A 25,635-nucleotide genomic window follows, 5' to 3' on the forward strand; every position below is an offset into this window, starting at 1 on the left:
TTATTATCACAGATTGTATCCTTATACATTATGTGCCCAGTAACATAGATTTATAGTTAATATTTTGTGCATTTGTCTCATATAAGGGAAAAAAAGAAGAGTTACAAGCCAAAAGTACAATAATACTGACTTTTATGTTTACCTATGTAGCTACTTTTAACAGTGTTCTTTTTTTCTTCACATGACTTTGAGTTACTAGTTACTATCCTTTCATTTCAGTGGAAAAAATCCCCTTTAGTATTTTTTCTAGGGCAGGCTTATTAGTAACACACTCTCTTAGCTTTTATTTATCTTGTAATGTCTTATATTCGCCTTCATTTTTGAAGGATAATTTTGCTGGATATAGAATTCTTATTTGGCAGTATTTTTTCTTTTTGAACTTAAATATGTTATCCCATTACTTTCTAGCCTCTGTTTTCTGATGACAAATCAGCTGTTAGTCTGATTGAGGATACTTCTATGTGATAAGTTGTTTTTCTTTTGCTGCTTTCAAGATTCTGTCTTTAACTTTTGACAATTTGACTATACGTCTCATGGATCAATTTGAGTTTATCCTACTTGGAGTTTACTGAGCTCCTTAGATGTGTAGATTTGTATAGCTTATTAAATTTGGAAAGTTTCTGCCTATTATTTTTCAAGTATTCTCTTTTTCTCTTTTCCTTCTGGAATTCCCACAGTATGTATGTTGGTCTACTTGATGGTACACCTTCAGGATCTGTTCACTTTTCTTTATTCTTTCTGCTCCTCAGATTGGATCATTTCAATTGTCTTATTTTCATGTTTATTGATTCTTTCTTCTGACTGCTCAAATCTGCTCTTAAACCCCTCTAGTGAATTTTTCATTTTAGTTATCATACACTTTAGCTGCAGAATTTCTACTCGGTTCATTTTAATAATTTTGATCTCTTTATTGATATTCTCATTTTGTTCATGTATCTTTTTCCTTGTTTTCTTTAACTCTCTGAGACTATTTAAGACAGTGGCTCTAAAGTCTTTGTATAATAAGTCCAATGTCTGAACTTCCTTCTGTAGGGATAGTTTCTGTCAGTTATTGTTTCACTGAATGGGTCATATTTTCCAGTTTCTTATATCTTTTGTGATTTATTTTTTGTTGTCAAAAACTGACATTTGAACACTATAATGTGTTGTCTCTGGAAATCAAATTCTCTCCCTTCCTCAGGGTTTTCTGTTCTTGATTGTTGAAAACTTAGCTTGTGTTCACCCAGTGTTTTTACTGAGAGTTCCTTGAACATGGGGAACTTGAAAACAAAAAACGAAAAACAAAACAAAACTTTCCCATTTTTTCAGTTGGGCTCTGGGTAGGGATATTCCTTTAACACTTAGCTAGGCCATTTGAAATTCTTCTTCAGCCTTCTCTTCCTTGTTGCACTGAATGTATGTATCAGCCAGTGGTGTGATCTACAGATCTCAGATCTTTCCTGAGCAAGCATCTTGTCCCAGGCATGGAGTGGCTTTCTAAATGTCCCTGTGTTCATGAGTACTGTTGAATTTGAATGCCCTAATTTCCCAGTGAATTTCTGTCCCCAGCTTTAGAGGGTTTATTGTATGTACCAACTATAATCTTTGGCCTCAGGCAGTTGCAGGTTGTTTGTTTACCTTACCATGTTTTCAAGCAATGTCCACTTATTTTCTGTTGTGGATTCTAGGTTAGGAAAAGTAGAGATGAATGCCTTGAATTAGTCCTTCAGCTAACCCCAGACAGATTAGAACAAACACAATGATTGCCAGTGACCAGGGTTCCACCTTCAGAGGGTGAGCTGCTGTTTTCAAGTACAGGGGCAAGTAAAAATGTCATAGCATTTTCTTATAATTTTAAAGATGTTTTACCATTTGCCTTTTAAAAAAATTTTATTAAACATTTGCTTGGTTGCTGTAAACCTTTAACTGTTTTCTAAAGTTCTAACAAAGTTGGTCTGACTGTTTGGGTAGTTTTTTCAATGTTTCTGCGGAGGTATGGGAGTTTGGAACTGCCTACTCTGCCATTTTACTGATGTCCCTCTTTCCACAGATTTTGATATATTGCATCTTACACATACACACACACATTTTTCAGATATACATATATATCTAAAAACACATATGCACTTTTATATTGAAGTAATTGTAGATTCACAAGAGATTGGGAAGAAATGTAGGGAAGTCACATGCATCCTTCCGTCCAGTCTTGCCCAAAGTTAACATCTATTGAACTGTAGTACAATATCAAAACCAATAAATTGACATTGGTAAGAACCATCCTCTCCCTCCATTTCTAACCCCTTGGCAACCACTAGTGTGTTTTCATTTCTATAAGTATGTTATTTCATTAATGTTACATAAATAGAATTACGCAATAAGCCTCCTTTTGGGTTTGTTTTTTTTCCACTCAGCATAATTTCCATGAGGTTTATTAAAGTTGTTGTGTATATCAATAGTTTGTTCTTTTTTTAAATTGCTGAGTAATATTCCATGGTACAGATATATCATAGTTTGTTTAGCTATTTACCCATTAAAGGAGATTTAGATGGTTTCCAGTTCGGGGTACTTATGAAGCTGCTATGAACATTCTTGTACAACCACCTGCATGAAAATAAATCTTCAGTTCTCTGGGATAAATGCCCAAGGATGCAATTGTTGAGTTGTATGGTAAGTACATTTTTAGTTTTCAAAGGAACTGCCAAACTATTTTCCAAAGTGGCTATACCATTGCTACTAACAATGTATGTGTGATCCATATCTAAGAAAGCTATGCCTAATCCAAGTTCATAGAAATTTACTCCTAACTTTTCTTCTAAGAGTTTTATACTTTTAACTCATATTTAGGTCTATGATTCATTTTAAGTTAAGTTTTTGTGTTGTATGAGGACCACAAATAATTTTAGGGTCCCACAAAAATGTTTTAAATTTTTAAAATAAAATAAAAAAATAGTATACTTGGATTACATTAGTCTTTATACCAACGTAGTTGTAAAATATAATTTTTGATTTTTTTTTTTTTTTTTTTTTTTTTTAAGGAAGAAAGGGCCTCTGAGGTTTTCTGACACCAAATACTTGGTGTCTTTACACACCAGTTCTCCAACACCAACTGGGTATCCAACAATTCAATTTTGACACTTACTCCAGAAGTAAGCTCAGAGCCCACAGGTTAAGGCTGAGTTCCACAAGAGTGCCCCTACTTCAGATACCAGTCACCAGTCCTATGGGCCACTTGTACTTCTGATTGATCAAATTTGAGGATTCTTACAATCCCCTTCTCAAGTTTGATAATTCACTAAAACAATTCACAGAACTCAGGAAAACACTTTACTTAACATTTACCGGTTTATTATTAAGGAAATAACTCAGGAACAGCCAATGGAAGAGACGCATTGGGTGAGGTATTGGGGGAGGAGATACAGAGCTTCCATGCTCTCTCCTGGCGCCCTAACTCCCAGTGCTTCCACATATTCACTACCCTCCCTCTAATCATGTGTTTGGTCTTTCTAGTGACAACTCCCATCCAGAAGTGACCTACCATGTTTCCCCGAAAATAAGACCTAGCCAGACAATCAGCTCTAATGCATCTTTTGGAGCAAAAATTAATGTAAGACCTGGTCTTATTTTACTATAATATAAGACCGGGTCTTATATAGTATAATATAGTATAGTATAGTATAGTATAGTATAGTATAGTATAGTATAGTATAGTATAACATAATATAATACAATACAATATAATACCAGGTCTTATATTAATTTTTGCTCCAAAAGATGCATTAGAACTGATTGTCTGGCTAGTTCTTATTTTTGGGGAAACAGGATAGGAGACCCACTCTTAGTCACCTCATCAGCATACACTTAGGTGTGTTGGAAAGGGACTAATTATGAATAACAAAAGATGATCCTACCAGGAAATTTCAAGTGTTTTAGGAGTTCTGTGTCTGGAACCAGGAACAAAGTTGATTAGATTTTTTATTATGCCACAATCTCTAGAAGGCAAAAGGGCCTAAGGCCACAGAAATCTTAATGTGGTCCCGTCATTTGAGTAGCCTTCCCAGCAGTTCATTTGTGCAATTATGGCAGTTTGGAGTAGGTGGTGATAGTGGAGATCCAGTGAAGTGGAAAGGCTTGGAATGTATTTTAGAGGCACAGTCATCTGGACTGGCTAATGGATTGGATGTGAGAAGTGAATGAAAGAGAGGAACCAAGGATGATTTCCAGATTTTTGGTTTGAACAACTGGGTGAATGATGGTGCCATCAACTTAGAATACTGGGAAAGAAGCAGGGTTGGGGATAAAATCAAGGCTGTCTTTGACATGAGTTTGAGATGACTGTGAGTCATGAAGTAGATATATTAAGTAGCTAGTTGGATTTGTGAATCTGGGTTTTGTTGGCGAGGTCTGGGCTGGACAGCAATTTGAAAATCATTAGTTTATAGACTTAAAGTCAAGGAGTTGGATGACATCACCTGGGGAGAGTAAAATAGAGAAAAGAAGGACTGAGCCCTGGAACACAGCCTTAACATTTAAAGATTAATCTTAATCTTACCATTTAAAGATTAAGCCAAAGGGAAGAAATCAAAGGATTTTGGAAAGAAGTCCCATTGAGGTAACAGGAAAATCTCGATGGTGAGATATTGAGGGAAGTTCAGGGGAAAAGGTGTTTCAAAAGAAAGAAAGCTTAGTTTGTTTGTTTAGTCTATTCTTTAGATTCCACATGTAAGTGAAATCATGTGGTATTTGTCTTTCTCCTTCTGATTTATTTCACTTAGTAAAATGTTCTCTAGGTCCATGCATATCGTTGCAAATGGTAAAATTTCATTCTTATCACTTTGTGAGGGTGTAAATGTCTAATTATTACATTGTTTTGCATACCTGAAACTAATTAAATAAATATATAAATAATAAAAATAAAAATAAATAAACAAAAAAGAAACTTGTCACTTGTTTGCAATTCTGCTGAGAGGTCAATTTAGATAAGAATAGAGAATTGGCTGTTGGCTTTGGAAACATGGAGATCATTAGTAATCTAGATAAGTGATCTTGAGGGAAGTCAAAACTGGATCAGAGTAGGCTGAGGAGTGAATGTGAAGTGAGGAAGTGGAAACAGCACAGTAAAGAGAGCTTGAAAAACTTTTCTGAGAATTTATGCAGTGAAGAGAGCAGAGAAATAGGGCAGTTCTGGAGGCAACTTTGGAGTCGAGAGGTTTGTTTTAGATGGGAGGTACTTCAGTATGTTTATATACTGATAGGAGTAATCTAACAGAGAGGGGGGAAATAATGATGCTGGAGGGTGAGGTAATTGGAGGAATAAAATCTTTAGGAATGTGGGAGTGAAAGGAATCCAGGTCACTGGTAGATGGACTGGCCTTCACAGGCACAGGAACACTTCATTCATGGTAACCCAAATGTTACCAATGCCTATAAGAGTAGTTTCTATGGTGAAAAGATAAGGGAGTTTTTTTCTTTCTTTTTTTGCTGAGATGTGAGGCAAAGTTGAGCAGCAAAAAGTGAGGGTTGGGGAGGAGGTATAGGAAGTTTTCAGTAGAGAGGAAAAGGTGTGAAATATTCTTTCATCATGTCTACTTAAATGTTAATTTAGTGGGGGAAGCCCTTTCAGGATTAAATACAGCTCCTCCCGACCCCTTTTCCTCTCACTGGACCATTTACTCTTTTCTGGTACTCATCACCAGTCGTAATTGTATCTTTATTGGTTGTCTGTTCCCTGATTTGAAAACTACAGGGGGGCAGGGACTCTTGTATTTAATTTCCCAATGTATATATAGACTTTAGAAACTGGGCCGGAACATGGTCACTAATTAAGGACTTGCTGACACAAAGAAGTTAATGAATTAACATCTTCAGAATTTTGTCTTAGGCCACCCCAGTTAAGTGCTTGCTTGGGCAGGTCACTTTTCTTCTCTGAGCTCTCATTTCTGAATATGTATCACGGGAATTGTAAACTCTTCCCTGCCTACCTTACTGGATTGTCGTGAGGATCTGAGCTAATAAACCTGGAAATGCCTTCACCGAGTGATCTTTAAATGTAAGGGATTGTAATTTTTAGTCTACACGTAGTCTCGTAGGTAGCAGGTGCTGGAAAGGACTTGCTGATTGGGGGAGGGGGACATTATTGTTTCATGTGACAGTAGCCATCGAAGCTTTGCTGAAGGGATCCTCAGGCTGCGGAGGGGCGGGGCTCAGGCCAGCAGCCCTCTGGTTACGGCCTTTCTCTTGGAGGCGCTAGCCAGGCTAGGATGGGGGTTGGGGAAGCCGAGGGGGGAGTAACTGTCAAATCTCCCTGCTTGGCGCCATTATTTAAATAGTACGTGTCCGTTTCGCAGCTGTACGTGCCAGGGGCGGGGCTCTGAACTCCAGAAGCGAGGAGGAGACCGGGGGCGGGCCGGGGAGGTGGAGGGGCGAGAGGGGACGGGCCGAGGCGGGGCCAGGCTGGCTAGATGGGCGGGTCTAGCGACGGCCCCTGGCGAGGTTCAATGCGCTTGCGCTGACAGACGCAAGATGGCGGACAGTGCGGAACTAAAGGTAAAGCGCAGCTCGAATTCACTTCTAATATTTGGCCGCGGAGACGGCGCCGCTGGTGCCAGGGGGGATGGGTCCGACCCTGGGGGGCCGCTTGAGCCTGACTCCACCCGGGTCTGGAGTTGTAGGGAGGAGCGGCGCACCAGGCCTCAGCTGAGGGAGCCCGGCAGCGGCGGGCCGCGGGCCCCGGGTGCCTCGGGGGCGCTGACGGGTCGTCCCCGGCGTGTTATTGTTGTGGGCGCCTCTGGTGGGGGTGGCGAGGGAAGAGATCCGGAGTCGGGAGGTGGGGGCTGCGGCTACCGCTGGGGCTCGGCTTCCTCCGCGTCCAGTCAGCCTCCCCGCCCCCCATGGGGAGCGGGGGCTAGGACAGGGTGTACATGTAGGGGGGATTGGGAAAGCTCCCCGCCGCCGCTTCCTCTTCCTCCTTTGCACTCCCGGGCTCCTGTCAGGCGCTCTTCCTCAGACCCCCGGGAACTTGGCTCCGGCCGCCCCGCCCCTCCATTGCTCCCTGCCGCCCCCGCCCGGGACTTGGCTTTCCCCAGCTGCCCGCCTGTCAGGAGGCGCCCGAGGTGGCCCGCTGGTGGGCAGCGCGATCCTGGGGCGATGGGGTGGGGATGTGGGGAGAAGCTCCAGTAAAGTTTAGTGAGCTCCGGGCCGGTGTTGGGGTTCAGCTGAGGGATAGCGGGGGAGTCTGCCTGGGCGGGACGTTACTCTCTCTCTGATTTTGGGCAACCCGGGGGAGAAATCCCCTATTTGGAAGCAGTAGTGGGTGGTGGGAAGTACCTCTCTCTTCTTTATCCTCTCTTCCTTTGGCTGGTGTGGAGGGTGAGAGGGGCCTTTGGGGGTCTCTGCACACACCATGATGGCGATGCTATAGCTGATGGAGGTGAATGGTTCGTGTTTATATCCCCCCGTTGCCTTTTGTTTGTAGGGACATCTTGCTGGCCATATTGATTTGAACGAAATTCTTCCCTCATCCTACTTCAACCCCCAATAAATAGAACGTTCCTCCGTTCCTCTCAACTGTACCAATTACTCACGCCTCGCGAAATTGGATGAAAGGGTGCCCCCCTTTTCCCCGCTCTTTCTCCCACCCCAATCTTCTTTACCTGATGATGGCTTCTTTACCGAAGCAAGTATACCACTACACAAGCAGTTGGGGGAGGGGGTGGAACCCTTATGATTGGATTGTGACAAATGGGGCTCCGCTTGAATAATTTTGGTTTAGTAGCAAGCAGTTTTTAACTAACGTATTATTTCAAGGATCTGAACGCGATCTTCCTTCTCTGTGGCTTCCTTGTGTGTGAACCAAGCAGCTGGTTATACCCTGACCCAGAGAACTGACATTTCTATCAGTGGAGATTGGGATATACAGTTGTAAATCTTTGAGGGGTCCTCTTTTTATAATTAATAAAAATCATTTAAACAATTTTCTCCCGTTATAATGTAACGACAACTTCTAGAGCAACCAAACACCAGGCTTGTTTCTGCAGAGTTTTTCTGTGGAGAGCTTCGCTGAAAGATCGTTTCCCCCAATGTGAACATTTATGTTAACGTTCCAAAATTTGTATATTAAGGCATTATCTTTGGCTGCTATTCTTTTTTCATTTACTGCTAATTACAAATTAATTTGAGCGAGAGCAGATTTAGAATGGTTAGTTTTCGTTTTTTTCCATTTTCAAACTATTGGCTGAAGTGAAAAAGCCTCAGGAATTAGAATATTTGGAGGTAATTAACTCTTGAAATAAAGAGTACACAACTTTAAGATACATGTTTTCTATAGTTTTACTCTTAAAAAGAGTCACTGTGTGATCTTTGCCTGCTAATATTTATTTTGTTGAAATCCTTTCGAATTGTAGCTAATCAATTCTGGTATACATGGACCACACAGTAAAGCTGAAAAGCTTGTGCTGGCTATGTTGTCATTCTTGATGCTGTCCACAGAAACTGGTATGGAAAGCACATGCTGGGAGATTTCCTCCTTTGTTCTTTCTCATTTTAAGAAACTGCCTTTGGGGATAGATCAGATCCCTGGTGTGAGTCTTGTTAGGTAAAGTTTCTCTTTACAAAAATGAGCCTGTATCAGATAAACGCTAAACAGTTGGGGGAAACATTTTTCTAAAATTGTTCTCCTTTTTTGCTCTCTCCAAAATCTACTTGATTTTTTCCAGAGGAGTTGTTTTCTACTTTTATGTTCCCGTTGTACAGTTTTTTCAAATTATATAACTGTTTTGACGTCCTGGTCTGTCATTGCATGTGCCCAATTCTTTGAGGAGCTGTGATAAATTGCTTAGCTAGTGAGCTGTATTAAAATTTTTGTTACTACTTGATTGTGGATAGATTTGCTATTCTTATTTTTGTAGGGTGAGATGATCTTAAGAACGCCTACCATAGTTATTTTAGAATGTGTGTATATAATTTGCTGTACAGTAAGCTTTGGAAGATACTCTTTTTGGAAATTATATTTTCTGATGGTTTTTTATTAGTGGTTTTTGGAGGTGAATAGCATTTATTCCTACCGTGTTTCCCCGAAAATAAGACCTAGCCGGACAATCAGCTCTAATGCGTCTTTTGGAGCAAAAATTAATATAAGACCCAGTCTTGTTTTACTATTAGACCGAGTCTTTATAATATAATATAACATAATAAATACAATACCGGGTCTTGTATTAATTTTTGCTCCAAAAGACTCATTAGAGCTGATTGTCCAGCTAGGTCTTATTTTCAGGGAAACACAGTTAATAAGACAGGAGAAGTCAGAGTACGAGTTAAGAAAAATCCAGATTTTTCAAAGTTTCAGATGAAAATACAGTACTTCCAATGGATTTCCAACTAGAAGGCTTTGAATAAATGCAGTGACTTTTTTGTTACCTTAATTCACAACCTACGTTTCATTTCACTGTGGATTGTATTCGTAATTATTTTCCTTATGGTCCATTTTAGTGAGTTCCTTTTAAATCTATAACAAATCTGCAAAGATCAGATGGGAAAAGTGGATAGATCTGTATCTTCTGTAGGAATAGTGCAAGCTGCAACACTTAAAGATATTGTCAATAAAAATTAGATTGTGAATCACACATCAAAATGAGTTCTCTGTGCACATTTGTTTATGAAAGGTTTAATTTTTCATTAGGGGACTACCCATAAATGACATTTGTGAGAATGTAGAGTGAGCAATTTATTACCTTTAGGAACTTAAAAGCAGGAGGGTGTGATGGCCTGATGATCTTGGAAGTTAATAATCTGACAGTTTCAGGTAGATCCTCTTAAAATACTTTTTTCCCCCATTACAAATGTTGTTTGAATTACAACTCGTATCAAGTTATATTGCCATTTTAGCTAATGGGAGGAACAGTGGGAAGGAAGTTGTTCATCGTTTTAGTGGAGTAAATAATGGAATTCAATAGATAGAGAAACCATACTTTTAAAACCATACTTTTAAAAGTATCAATAAGCATACCAGTAAATTCTGTTGTCATATTCTGCCTCTTTATTTTCAAGAAATAGCCACTCAATTGTGATCTTTGGGGTATAATTTGTCTGTTATTTTATTTCAGATAGAAGCAAATAAATATGACAATTTATTCATGGATTTGATTTGAATCTCCGTAACTTGCTTTTGTCAAGTGCCGCCTTTAGAGGGCTTTTGTTTTAAGTCACCATTTTTATGAACATTTTAAAACAGTTGATAAAACACTTTAGTTTTTAAGGATTTCATATAATTGTTTTGAAATAGTGCCTTTTCCTGGGTGATTGTATTGTCTTTCTCTTCAGAGGCTCGTGTAATCCCTGTTGATTGCTGTAGTGCTTAGTCGTGAGTCCATAGCTGATTAACCTTGGGTGTCTTCTGGTGAACTCCATCAACATGCTGTTGCTGAGGCTTTTGCGTTTAGTATAATTCGTACCCTTTCTTGCTGGTAGGTAGGGATAAAAATATTAAATAGTTGTTGTGGTTGGAACTGGGAAGAAGTATCTAAGTTCCTGAAAAACTGGGAGTTTACAATGAGATGTAGCTTTTAAAAATAAACAAAATCTGTTTCATTATTTCATAGAATTAGTTGTTGTGTTTTCTGAAGTATTCTGCTCTGGTATTAAGCGCCCCCCCCCACCCCTTTTTTAACTATTTGAATACTGTCTTATATATAGTACTTCGCAGTTCATAATGTATCATATTGTCTCATTTGATCTTTCCAACAGTTCTTTGAGGTAGGAAAGGCAGGTAAATCTCCCTTTTATCTCTGAAGAGAGCCCAGAAAGGGTAAGCGACTAGCACAAGGTCATGCAAATAAAGGTGGCAGGAACTTCACCCCAGGTCTTGTGATTTCAAAGTCCTGTGGTACTGTATAGGCTGCCTTAGCGGTGCCCTGTTAGTTCTGGATCCTTTTCCAGCGCCTTACTCACTAAGAATTCTAGTGATATTGTTGCTAATATAACTTGGATTTTTTTACAAGGAAGATTTCGGAGTTTGTTGGGATCATAGACATTAATTCTGGCAAATATCATTTTGCTTGGGAAAAATTTCAAAATACTGAAAAGTATGTAGAAAAATAAACAGCACCTGTAATCTCAGCACTTAGAAATATCATGGTTAACATCTGGGTTTCTATCCATTTAGACTTTCTCTCTGTGAACATAAGGGTTTGTATATTCATCACAAAAAGAGATCACACTAGTCTTCATTTGTAATCTATTTTCATGGCTCTTTCCAGGTTAGTAAACATAGGTCTATACGATCATTTCAAAGGTAACATTATATTTTATTCCGCTAGTCCCTTATCATTGGACAATTAAGATTATTTCCACTTTTTTTGCTATTTTAAACAATGTCTTGACAACAGCCTGATCTAAAAGTTTTCAAATATTTAATTCTAACTAAATATATTAATATGACAGACCTTTTGGTATTTTAGGAAGCAATGCAGTGGTATTTTGGTTAGATGGAGTGTGAGTGAAATAAGTGATTCCTGATTTGATATCAAGTAATTCTTGATATCGTCTATACCTTTATTGTTTGTTTTCATAAACCTGTCAGTATTATTATTTTATGACAGAGATAGATTTTATAAAATGTAAGTAAACATTGCTTCTGAGTCAGAACATTTGATAAGTATGAAATAGATTATGAAATAGCATGTATAATTTATTTCAAGTGTTTGATTATGGAAATTATATCACAATCAAATATTGCAAGATTATGTACCTTGTTTAGATGCTCATCTGTTTTTAACTGGCATTAAAAAACAGCTCTGCTAAGCATTAATATAGAGAAAGTGGAAATGAAAATTTGCCTTACTTGTAATTTTAATCTCACAGAGAAGTGTTGTCATAGTATTAGATTGGTAAGTAGCATTGCTTCCAGGAGACTGTTACAGAAAGGATGTTATGTAGGCAATGAAAACATTTTTCTGTTTTAAAAAGGAAACTTTATAGGTTAAATCAATTAATAAATGCATATGTGAATTGAGTCAAGAATATTATTCGTGCAACATCTGAAAAATATTGCATTATAGAAGGGACAGTTGGTAAAATTAAAGGTGTGAAATTGATCATACTATAAATTGGATATGTCATATTTGGTCCCCACCTAAACCTGCATTTATGTAATAAATTGTATCATTAGAATTTTTTTTAAATAGGTGATAGAGAAATTTAAAGGTACTTAGTTATCCTTTACTATCAAATTTATCAGCAGTGCTAATTGCCATACACGTTGTGCTCCTCGAACTACAAAATATTTGTTATTATAATTCCCCTTCCATGTTAAAAAGTGTGGAACTCCCATTGCTTTTGATTCCCTCAACCCTTGGCTTCATTGGTATCCCATGAAAAGATAACTCCCCCAGTCCTTCCTCCCTCAGAATTTTCTGGTAAACATTTTTGCCATGCATTTCTAAAATTCATCAAAGTGAAGAAACCACCTTTTAAAATTTTCTGCTTCACCTTAGATCGAGCAAACAAAACAAACATAAACTCTGAACATTACTACGTAGTAACTTTGAAATATCACTAACACTCAGAGGACTGTTGCATATATTCCTATTTTTTAAAACTTCATCTCTTTCTTACCTTTCCTACTGTTCTCTGCTTTCAATTTCCTCCCTTTGGTTGCCAGGTTAATTTTCCCCAGCACTGCTTTCATCCTGTCACTCCAATGGCTTTCCATTGAAAACAGGATAAAGTTTTAACTCTTGGTTTGGTACTCAAGATTTTCTGTAGTCTGACCCCAGGCCCCTCTGTGTGTGTGTGTTTGTGTGTGTGTGTGTGTGTGTGTGTGTGTGTGTGTGTGTGTGTGTGTTTGTGTTGTCACCTCCATTATATTGCAAAAGTCCTTAACTTGAAGCCAGAGCTGTTAGGTTGCTTCTTTTCATTGACTAGTGTTCTGCTTTGTACACCACTCCATTCTCCCCCATCCCTTCCCTGTGGACACAATAGGTACTTAAGATTTGTCAAATGAACAAATTATGTTCCAGATTTCTGTTAGTGAGGGGCCTGATGCACACATCTGTTTGTCAGTCTAAATTGTAAATGTTCTGAGATAGGGTCATATCTTCACAATTTATTTTTTTTATGGCTACTTCTTAGAGGAACCTGAGCAACATTAAATCCGCAATAATTTATGAAAGACTGTTTTAGGTTTATTTACATTTCTTTACCTTATATAAATAATAAATACAGTTTTCATTGCAATGATATGGCAGTAAAATAGTGTGAAATTTTAACAGCCTTCATTATCTTCACCCCTCTCCTCCTGCAACTATTTTAGTATCCTTTTTTTTTTTTGTGGGGACAGCATAACAGCTTTATTGAAATATAATTTACATACTATGCAGTTCATCCATTTAAAGTGCACAATTAAATGGTTTTTAATATATTCACAAGTTGTGCAACCATCACCACAACCAATTTTAGAATATTTTTCTTATCCCCGAAAGAAATCGTGCACCCTTCAGCTATCACCCCTATTGCCCCCAACTCACCTCATCCTTAGGCAACCGCTAATCTACTTTCTGTCTGTAGATTTGCCTGTTTTGGAAGTTTCATATAAATGGAATCATATATATAGCCTTTTGTGTCTGAGCTATTAATTTTTCTTTGTGGGCATTTAATTATGTGTGTCTATAATATTTGTAATTTATTGTATGCGTATGTATCTAGATGCAGAACAAACTAGGCACATAGAAGGAACTCAGTATTTACTAAATGAATGTACATGTACATAAATATATTTTCTAAAAACCTAAATGGGATCATACTATATATAGTATCCTTTGACTTGCCTTTTTCACTTAACACATATTGAAGATCTTTTCTTGACATGTTCCAAAATGAGATAGGCTCATTATTCTTAGCAGTAAATATTTCATATGTATGTTTACATAGGTTTACCTCTTGAACTTATCAATGTATAGGTCTAAAAATTCTTGACTTATTTTGATGGTTTTGCTGCACTGTTCTTTTAAAAAATAATTGCCATATTTAATGTAACCTCTATAGTATTAATTTTGGGGTTCCACTCAAAAAAAGAAATGAAAACTATAACAGGTAATGCTTAAGGAAAAATGGAATGTAGGGTCTTATGGGGTTTTGACAAGACATAGCCAAAGCAGTTCATTTTTTTTTTAATTTTTTATTGGGGAATATTGGGGAACAGTGTGTTTTTTCCAGGACCTATCAGCTCCAGATCAAGTCATTGTTTTCAGTCTAGTTGTGGAGGGCACAGCTCAGCTCAATGGCCCATATGGGAATCGAACCGGCAACCTTGGTGTTAGGAGCAATGCACTCTAACCAACTGAGCCAACCAGCCGCCCCCAAAGCAGTTCATTTTGTTTTTGGGTTTCTGAATGTGAGCATGTCTGTTTTTAGCTTCATGCATGGCATAGTGCTTAAAATAGAATTTAACATGCAGTCTTGTGCTTTGGTGAATTTTAAGACTTTTTCTTGTAGTCATGTAGGTCTAACCTTAAAAAAAAAAAAAAGATCTGAAAGATTTCAGGATAAATATTTTTCTCACTTTAAAAATCATCATTCTGGTCTATGGGCTTCTGTAAGTTACCCAAGAAAGGCAATGTAGAGGCACCTAGCTCAGATTCTAGCTTATGATGGATACTTGGTAATTGTTATTTATTCAAGAAGTATCTATCATACTCTGTCATTCGCTATCTGTTTAAATTCTAACAGTATGTGTGGTACCAGGCTACCAGTGGTTTGAGTATATCACCAAGTATGTGTGTATTTAAGCACTCTTGTTATAATGGAATATTTACTAAAAATTATCTTTTGTTATCATACAAGTAATTCATCATCTATTACAGTGGCTCTCAAAGTCTATTTCCCAGTTCCATGGTGGTTCTCCAGACTCTTTCTGAGGGGTCCTCCAGGTCAAAGCTATTTTCCTAATAATAATAAGGCATTATTTGCACTTGCAAACTAAACAGTGGGTAAAATTGCTGTTGCTTTAGCAGGAATTAAGGCAGTGGCACTAAACTGTACAAGTTTAGTACATCACCTTGCACTTGAAATTAAAATATAAATGCCAGTTACACTTATTGTCCTTGATGAAACAATACAACTTAATAATTTTATTATGTCTCATTCCTTGAATACATTTAAAAATGTATTTTGTGTGATGAAATGAAAAGTACCTGTAAAGCACTTCACTGCATACCAAATCCAGTGGTTAACTCAAGGAAAAGAACTTGTGCACTTGTTGGAAATGTGCACTGAACTAGCTGCTTTTTAAATGGAATACCATTTTTATTTGACATTGTATATATGAAGTTCAATAAAAGAAAGTTTTTACTGACTGCCTTTTTTTCCTGGCCATATTTGTTTTATTTAGTTATTATTAGTGAAAAGAATTTTGTCACATGGAGGAGAGGAGTGTTGAAAAATGATCAGAACTGTCACAGCACAGAGGAGCCTAAGGAGACATGACCACTAAGTGCAATGTGGTACCTTGGATGGGATCTTGGAACAGAAAAAAAAAGATGTTAGATGAACACTAAGGAAATCTGAATAAAGTAGACTTTAATAATAATGTGTTAATATTGGTTCATCGTGTGTAACATGGATGCAATGCTAATAATGGGGAAACTGCGTGTGGCGTATAAGGGAACTCTCAATGTCTGTAAATCTAAAACAGTTTTAAAATGAAAAGTTTAAAAACAAAAAGATCAGCTACTGGGTAGATATGCTGGGTACATCATTGCTTAAGAGAACCAAAGCCTCTGTTTGGAAATGTGCTAATAACCCTAGGGGTCTTCTATAGTCCCTTCCTGTTTTCATGCCTCCCATGTAGTTCTCCACAATCCCTCCTCTAGGCCATCAGCCATTGAGTTATGACTGTCTTCTCAATTTCTTTCCTCTAATCCAGCTGTTACAAAGTTTGGTCTGTGGACCCCTGTTAATCACCAAAACCATTTCAGAGGGTCTGTCAAAACTGCTTTCAGCATAATACCAGGACATGATTTGCTTTTCCCCTAGGTTGACATTTGCACTGATGGTGCAGTGAGGGGGAAAACTGCTGGCACATCAGCATGAGTTACGGCAGTGGCAGCGCGTCGTACTGGTAGTCACTGCACTATTCACCACTAGGCATGCTCAAGTCAAAAAAAAAAAAAACAAAACACCAGCCAGATTCACTTAAGAATGTCCTTTATGAAGCAGTAAAAGTTTTAATTTTATTAAATCTTGACCCTTGAGTACATGTCTTTTTAATACTATTGTGTATGATGAAATGGAAAGTATGAGGAAAGCCCTTCTAAATGCTGAAGAACAGTCGTCTTGAGGAGAAGCATTTGTGCATTTGTTTTGGGTTGCAAACTGAAACCCCCACTTTTTTCATGAACATTTTTACATGAAAGAGCTCAATACTGACGAAGTGTGATTATTTAGACTTGGGTATTCAGCAGACATTTTCTCAAAAGTAAACAAAGTGATCCTGTCACTGCAAGAAAAACAACTGACTATTTTTGTTGCTAATGATAAAATTCAAGCCAAAATAGAATTTTGAAGACTTATATTTGCTACTGTGAGCTTGACAGTTTCTCAGTACTTGACGTTTTTAAAAAAATACAATCAGTGGTAGTTATGACTGTGATATATTGAAGTTGTGTAGTGCAAGTGTCAACATTTGAAAGAACCATGTAACTCAGTGAACCAGTATTTTCTAAATAACCAATGCTTAGTGTTACAAAATTATGCATGGGTGAAAAAGAGCCATTTGAAATGGAAGATAGACCAATGGATTTCAATATATCAGAGTAGGAAATGTTCATAGATAGGGTTTTAGATTCCATATTGTAACACCCTTTAAGAAACTGCCACTGTTTAGTTTTGGTGAGGGATCAAAGAATATCCACAGTTGTGTGAAAAGGCTATTGAAATACTTAATCTTTTTCCAGCTACATATCTGCGGGAGTCTGAATTTTCTTCATATAGTACTTTAGTCAAAACAACCTAATGTAGCAGATTGAATGTAAAAGCGGATATGAGAATCAGGCTCTCTTTATTAAGTCAAACATTTAAGAGATTTGCAAAAATGTAAAACACTGACAGTCTTCTCAATAAATTTTTGGTTGTTTTGGAATACAATTTTAAAAAATTTAATACATGATTTATGCTAACAAATAATGACTATTTTTAAGTGATACTAAATGTTTAAAAAATTTCTGTTTTAATTTCTAATGCAGTAAATATGAACAGATTTAATCAACGTTTTTTTGGGTAGTTACTCCATTTTCAAGACTATAAAAGAGTCCGAGAACCTGAACACTGTTGAGAACTGAACACTCTTTTTACAAGATTCATAGTACAGGAGTCTATTTTAAAATAGGAATATCTTTTTCACTTTTTCACCCATGATATTTCTTATAATTTAAAAGAAAAAATAGTTTGCTTATAGATAATAGTGATCCATTTACAAGGCAAGTTTGCTAAGCAGAAACTGCTTAATTGTATCTTTATAGAAAACACTAAGCAGTAATGGCTTGCATTGCATTCAATGAATGTGCTCCAAATACTTTAAATTAGTAACGGTGTGGGAATGGTATAACTTTTTATTTTCTCACTGTTATGCTTCAATCCTTGATTGCCGTTTTTTCTGAGGTAGGAGATGGAAATAGCTTGGATAAATGAAAACTCCGTACAGATGCCCCCTAACCTAATTTTAGCCAATGATTTCCTCTTCAGATCTTATTAGCTCTTACCAAATATCTAAGTTGATTGATTTGCATTGGACCTATTTTGTTTTCTTTCTTTCCCTCTTGTGGAATTAATGTAGGATATAGAAATTACAGGATCTAGCAATTATAAGACTGAATGCTTTTCAGTTTCTTTCTACCTTTCCTTAGAGTTGTATTTGAAAAACTTCAGCCTCTGTATTCCTCAAGCCTCTTTCCTTAGAGTGTCAAAGTAAGACTGGGAAAGGAAGATTTTTTGTTGCAAAAGTTATTCTAATATGTGATTTCAAAGTAAAGTAACATCTTAAAGGTGAAAGATCTTTTTTAAAAAAGTATGATATTTTGTGTCTAATTGAATCCTAATTAGGGAAGAGAACATAAATTTAAGATAGCCATTAGTTTTCACTCCTGAATTTAGGTAGTAATCCCAGGAATAGTTCAGACTAATAGGAAGGATGAACAGTGAAAATTAATAACCCTTAATTCCAGACTATTTTTAAAAAGTTACTTCTTGGTATATGTGGCAACTATTTAAAAAAAGTTTTTCCAAGTGGCAACTCTGCTGTGCCTAATAGAATGTTAGAGAAGATGCATTTGTAATTAGCAGCAGCATCTGCATGTAAACAAAATGTGCTTATAAGTATTGAATAGATTGTTCTATTCAGTAGGTTCAACTTTGCTACCTATAGTTTGGTTGATGATTGTTTAGAACATACTTGATTGTAGGTAAATACTTCATACTCCACTGAGTTATTAGTTTTCTGAATCTGCTGATCTTAACAGGTGATTCTATTGAATGTGGAGGATGGTAATGAACATTTTGTTTTGCAAATATTTCAGTTTTATTTGTAACTTTAGTAAAAGTGGCCCTTCTTTTGTTGTATAAACATCTGTCATCCTAACTGCATAATTCATTTGAAGGAATGGAGTCTGAGGATGATTATATTTGTGTCTGTATGGGGGGAGGGGAGAAGGGGAGGTGGTGGTGAGCGTGCTGTGAGTGCTGTTGGAATTCAGAGGGTTTGTCCTCCATCCAAGATGATTTTACAGATAAAGTTAACCAAGGGAAAAAGTGATATCTATGTGAAGTGCAAATAGTTCAACTCAAACTCTTAGTAATTAGCTGTGCATTTAGGGTATTTGATTGAAGAAGTAAATAATACCTTATGAATATGAAATAAATTTTTTCATTTGATTTAAAAATTATTTGATTCTTTAGTATTTTTCCTTTATGAGCTGTAGTCTTAGCTCATTAAAAATGTGGTATTAAAGGGAACTTGTTTTGGGGTGACCAGTTAGCTCAGTTGGAGCATGGTGCTAATAACACCAAGGTTGCCCGTTCGATCCCCCCTTGGGCCACTATGAGCTGCGCCCTCCTTAAAAATAAAAGAGAGAGAGAGAACTTGTTTTAATTTCTATATAGTTAGGCCTTCTCATGCACTTATTTATTCAGTAAATATTTGAGTGTATACTGTGTCTGGTACTGTGCTAGTCGTCAGTATACAAAGATAATTAAACCACAATTCCTGATGGAAAGCAATCCAATCTGGTAGACAGACAGATAGATACTATCTTTCATCATAATTATGTTGATTTGTATAATTTTTGCTTAACTTTGAATCTCTACATTCCTGAATTATTTAAGAAAATTAACTGTTTTTCCTCATCCACATATGAATGTTTTAGATTGCTAAAAATTAGTTACCATAACTCATTCTTTTGAAAAACTTATATAAAGTCTCTTGTTCTGAGATTCCTGTGTCTTTCCTGTCCAGCTACCTGCCCTCTGTACCCCATCCCCGCCCCATGGTTTTAAAGTGTTCATTTTTAGGTTAGTTATTTTGCCGAGCTAAATTAAAGTAACCAGAAAGTCTTAGGAGTAAAATAAGTTTAAATAGAGTCAACATTGAACTTTAATAATGGTCTTACTCAAAGTTACTCAGTTTTTGACAAATCTTAACTTTCAGAAAATTTTTCTAGTCATTTTATCTCTTGAGTGAAACTCTAGACAGTTTGAAATATGATATAATTTTGAACAGTTAGTATAGACATTTTCTTTACTCTTGCTTTTTTGTAACAAACTGAAGATGATTTCCACATTGTACAGGGTACATTTCAGATCCTTTTTTTTTATTAGTTTCAGGTGTACAAAACAATGTAATAGACATTTACACCCCTCTCAAAATGATAACCCCCCGCCCCCAATGTACTACCCTTCTGGCATAGCTGTTACAATTCCATTGACTCTACTTCCTATGCTGCACTCCACATCCCGTGACTATATATATATTCAATTATAGTTGACATTCAGTATTATTCAGCTTCAGCTTCAGGGGTGCATCTCAGTTTTTGAACCTTTGCATGTGACCTGTCTGGAGGATTTAGGAATCTATATTCATGGTGTGCTCAATCTTCATGATGAAATGCATTAATGTGGATATTTTTCGGTCACTATGCTAAGGTACTTGATTGGTGGCCCAGTCTAGAGACACATATCCTTCATTTCTTGGAAATTTCCCTGTATTAATCCTTTAGTAACTTAGTAATTTTCCCCCTTTCATTTTCTGTTTTGTTTGAGGACTGGACCTCTGCCTTTACCTTTTTTCTTTTAATCAATCAGTTTGTCTTTTGCTCTTTGTCCTTGTGAATTAACTTTCTCCCTTTACTGTCTTTTTGTTTCCTTTTAGGGAGGGAATGTGGTAGATATTTGTGTTTGGTCAGTTTATATGTAACTGGTGGACATTGTAAACTTTCTGTGAAGCTCATAATACAAACTATATTAATATATGATAACCATTCTTAAGTAGTTGCCAATGTTGAAGTAAGATTTATATTGAGTGATAATATAAATTGTGTTCTGAGACAAAGCTAGGTTGCTTTAAAAAAATAAATGTATAGTATATACAATATAATCTGTATAACTTTGTAGAAGAATGTGTAACTTATAGAAGACTAATAAAACAAACACCAAACTTAACAGAGTATCTCAAAACTTTGAGGCCTGTTTTTGTGCACCCTCCTCCTCTCTCTTCCCCACTTCTTCCCAGGTAACTGCTATTGATATGTTACTTGAAAAATCAAAACTGGTAGTGAAATACTAGGTTTGTATATTATTTACTTGTAAGGTTGTTTTAATGCCATTACTTCTAATTAAACCATTTAATTATATCATTGTCTTATAAATCACCAAATTTCATATAGTATTCTTTGAAGAGGAGGAATTTGTAGGTGGAGGTGGAGAGGAAAGTTTTGGAGACCTCATTTTGAAAATATGCATAACTATGGCAAATCTACATGCCCACAGAATCTAGCAATTATGCTTAATGATGTTTGGGGAATAAGAAGGGACTTACGTTAATTACCGCAGTGATCCACAGTTGCTTAAGTCTTGAAAAGTGCTTAGATTTATACACACATGTGTCCCTGCTGTAATCCAAGAAGTAGAATCAGAGTTAAGACAAAAGTCTAGCTTTTTGGTGGAAGCATAAACCATTAAAATCTGTTACACTTTATATATTTTTCTCCATTATTTTGTTTGATACATTTAAAAAAGTTTTATGTAAAGTAAAAAGAATTATTCCTTTACTGGGCTATATATATTCTGGGCTAAATCTTGAAAACATCCACTGGCTTCCCCGTTTGCCTATTTCATGTTTGGCTTTTCATATCACAATTGTTTAAAGTGGGGTTCTTAGTCATTCCAAAATTAGGACTGATTTATGTACTAGATACTGTTAGATACACAGTAGTCAGTTGGGAATGAAATAGATTGAGTCTATGCCCTTGTGAAACTTACATTCTAGTATTCTGATAGGTATATGAAAAATAGTTTGGTTCTCTTCACCCATCTGTATCTGAATAGTTTTAAAGAGCACATGTTTTTATGATTAGCAAAAAATGCTGTTTTTTTTTATTTTGGACTTTTTTTTGAATATCAAATTATAGTATTGAATGCATTGTTAAAGAAAGTTGAATAGTCATTTGTTTTATGCACGCTTTCTAAAGGTAGTTTTTGGAGGAAGCAAGGAAAAGATCTGAAATAATAATTGTGGGAATTGCTGGCTTATTGGAAAATCCAGTGGGATGCCTGTGCTCATTGAGATGAATGATTATGGATTTGTAGTAACATCTGTTTGCCTGTGTGCATTCATTCTTCTCTGTCCAGAGTTGTAAAGTTAGAACCATTTGAGTGTGCCAGGCATAGAAGGGGAAGGGAATTTTGCAAAGGAATGTTTAATGATGTACCATGGAATCTTACTAAGCTGAACCTGAGGGGCCTGATGGCTAGTGATAGCATCAATGAATTAGAGCTGTCTGTGAAGTTGAATTGTTGCAGTAGAGGTTCTTATGCAAGTAAAAATAGGAGGTGGTAGTTGGAGAATAGAGTGTATGAATTAGTGATTTTGGAGATGGTGCAGGTTCTGCTGGAAAGGTCCAAAATGTGGCCATGGAAGTGAGTGGCTGAGGATGGAGAGTAATAAGGAGTTAAGAAATACAGCCCAGGGTATGGGATTGGAGCCTGGGTAATTGAAGCAGGTGCTAAAACCTTCAGTGAATGACAGGAATATTTTTCAAGTCTGCACTGTTCAATACTGTAGCCACTAATTAGATGTAGGTATTGAGCTTTTGACATGTGGCTAGTTGGAATTGAGATTTGCTGTAAGTTTAAAATATACGCTGGATTTCAAAGACAGAGTATTAAAAAAATGGAAAGTATCTCAACAATTGTTTAATATTGATTATATGTTGGAATGGTAATATTTTGAATAGATTTGGTTAAGTAAAATATATTGTTAACTTATTTAAAAAATGTAGCTAGTAGAAAATTTGACATTACGTGTGTGGCTCGCATTTGCAGCTTACATTATATTTCTTTTGGACATTGGTTTTCTAGAAATAGTATCACCAGTAAGTCTTGTGAGGATTAGGACGGAAGACCTCTGTAGGTAGAACCCAGTATAAGAATTCTTTGGGAGAGGGCGTGGACATCTCTTAGACTTATTTCCATTGAGTTCTCTGGTACTTTATCTCCTACTGTTCTTTGTGCTTGGAATTCCCTTCTATTCACAACATTCACAACTTCTGTTCCCGCTGCCCCTTAGCTGACCTCGAGGAGTATGCATCATTCTTGTGGAGGAGAGAAATGTTTAGAGCAAGTATAATAGAAAGCATTATAAAAGGAATAACCATGTAAATAAAAGTATTCCTAAGAGAAAAAAAATAGTCACTTCTGGTTACTCTGATTTCAAACTGGCTCTTAAGAGAGAAGACTTTTGATACTGATTCCAGGGAGGTTATGTCAAGCAGAGGGAACAGCATGAACAAAGGTAATGAGGAAAGAAAACATTACAGTATGTTTATGGAACACCCAGTAGATCCATCTGTAGAGATCTACATAAGAGAGTGATGCAGATTCTGGAAAGTTGAGAACAGATTATTAGCAGAACGTTTCACATTGAAATTGTGAGTCTGAAACTGTGTTTAAGTTCTATAAAGGAAAAGGACAACATTCTGTAAGCACATATAACAAGGAGACTTCATTTAGTTTGGGCGCTTAAGGAAGGCTTCCCTATTTCTGAACCATTTGAACTACGAACTTTGTCCACATCCAAATCTTGTTAAATCTTTCTTAATGTTACGTCTCTCTGAACTACCACCCTCATTATTTCAGACTCCCATAGTTTCATATTGCTATTAACCAGCAACCTTTAAATTCATCTCGTCTTAATTTCCCTTTCCAATTTATTTATTCTTCAGTGAGATTGACTTTTTTTATGTCAGCCTCTTATCCATCCCTACATTTCCTGCAATTTGAAAAGTTTTTGTAACTTTCTATTCTTTGTAGGATTAAGAATAAAATTCTGTAATTTAGCTGTCCAAGCTAAGTAAATTATTGTTTGGATACTGGTAACATGCTGAGCTGGCACTGGGCTGAATTATATAATGTCTTTATTTGTGGGAGAGAATATGTATAATTCCTGCTAGGTTTGCCCTACCAGTATGGTTCATAACACTTAAAAGAGAAGCCATACCATCATTACTCAGATTCATTGATAGTGAATAAGACAGTCTGTATAGACAGAACTTATAGTTTGGTAGAAAACAAGGAAACAGGGCTTCTCTAACATATAGCATAAGGGCTTGGGTTAAACTGGGGAGCACATAAGTAAAATAAGACCGGGTCTTATATTAATTTTTGCTCCAAAAGACGCATTAGAGCTGATTGTCCGGTTAGATCTTATTTTCGGGGAAACACGGTATTTTCGAAAGCCCACTAGTATGGAGAATGACTTGGGTGGGCTAATACTGGTGACAAGGAGAACAGGTAGTTGAGTCTTGCAGACGTGGGGAAGAGGCCACGAGAGACTGCACGATGGTGGTGTGGGTGGGGACTGAGACATTGTCAGGCAGGAGGAGTGACATGGCTCGGTGGGAGTGAAGGAGAAAGTGGGGTAGGAGTTTCTGTCTCTGAAAACTGGTTAGGTAGATGGAAGATGTGAGATTTTTTTTGGGGGGGTTGAGAGAAATTTGATGTGTTGGTTTGGATATGTTGCAAACTTCTGGGACAAGTGCATTTGTAATTCAGGAGACAAAGGCACGGCTGGAAATAAAGATTTGGGAATCATTAACTTAGAAATGACATTTTGAAGTCATGAGATGGATCAGGTCACCCAGGAAGATTGGGGTAAGTGAAAAATGGCAAGAATTTGGGGGCACTCTCACAATTAAGGCCTGGAATAATTTTTTAAAATATGTTTTAACTTGAAACATCTTTTGTGGACTACTTGAATGGGTTTAAGAGTTGTCCTTTCCTTACAATGGGCTCTTTTAAATTATGCAATTACAGATACTTTTCGCTATCTACATCTGTTTCGTTCGTGAGTTTAGTCAGCAAGAATTCAGTAGTTCAGAGTATTTTGAAAATATATGTAGTATTGCTAGTGAAAAATTCTTTCAGAAGTTTGGGAAAACAGATGAAGATTAATCATCTACATAACATTTTAACTGTAGCAGTAACATGGCCGTGTTCATTTGACATTTGGTAAAGGTAGTTCACATGTTTCACAGCATGTGTTTTGTTAATTTATCATCCAAATTGGGACATGTAAGAGTGGAAGGAGGTGCTTTTAACAATTTTGTCAGAACAACAGGCATAAAATGGAACCCCTGGAAAACTTGAAGATCTTGGAGTTTTTTCCAGAATTCTTCTTTTATGAAGTGCTAAGAAATGAGATGATGATAGATTAAACAATGATAATAATAGAGAAGGGTTTTGTGGCCAAGTAAATTTGCAAAATATTAGATGTAAAATTAACATATTTCTTTCTGCTGGACTTCTTGGATCTTTAAGTGTGTTAATATGATTTGAGAAGGGAGGGCCTGGTGGCGAATTAAAGAATTTTGAATTTCCTGAACTTGTTTTGCCACAGAACCCTATTTCTCTGAGTATCTATTAACACTGTGAACCTAGTTTGGGAAATGCTGATTTAGAGTATCCGATCATTTAAATTGGAGCTCTTTAATGTGAAGTGCAGTCAGATTGCATCTTAGTTGTAAGTTTTATTTTGGGAGTTTGGTGTTATCTAGGCAGCTAACTGTATTAAAATAGGTAAAATTTGAAGTTTAAAAAATATAACTTCAATTACATTTTCCTGAAAAATACTGCATTTTTGTTATTAGAGGAACTTTGAGAATTGAATACTAATTTGTTGAACAGATTTTTAAAGGCATTTTCGGTGTTATTTCTTCCAAACTAGGCAATATGCTTGCATTTGTTTCTTTTTAGCATTTTAGACTTAGGATGCAGTGATAGATATTATTTCTCCTCTGTTACAGAGTCTGTCTTTATGTTTTGATCCTCAAATGGAAAAGTATGCCTTCTAGATTTAGGAAATAAAGAATTGAATTTCTACCTTAAAGAACATTGGATGCTTTG

General features: G+C 36.6%; 1 protein-coding gene across 1 annotated transcript in view; it reads left to right on the plus strand.

Annotated features, from left to right (window-relative positions):
• The first annotated feature begins 6,424 nt into the window (after window positions 1–6,424).
• The window catches only part of PIAS1 (protein inhibitor of activated STAT 1), a 113,440-nt gene continuing 94,229 nt past the window's right edge, over window positions 6,425–25,635 (plus strand). The window contains exon 1 of the mRNA XM_074327512.2: window positions 6,425–6,522. Coding sequence (XP_074183613.1) covers window positions 6,499–6,522 — 24 coding nt within the window. The 5' untranslated portion in view covers window positions 6,425–6,498. The remainder of the gene's footprint in view (window positions 6,523–25,635) is intronic.

This window comes from Rhinolophus sinicus, chromosome 3, assembly GCF_057876585.1.
Source record: "Rhinolophus sinicus isolate RSI-liver-muscle chromosome 3, RSI-T2T, whole genome shotgun sequence".
NCBI lineage: Eukaryota > Metazoa > Chordata > Mammalia > Chiroptera > Rhinolophidae > Rhinolophus > Rhinolophus sinicus.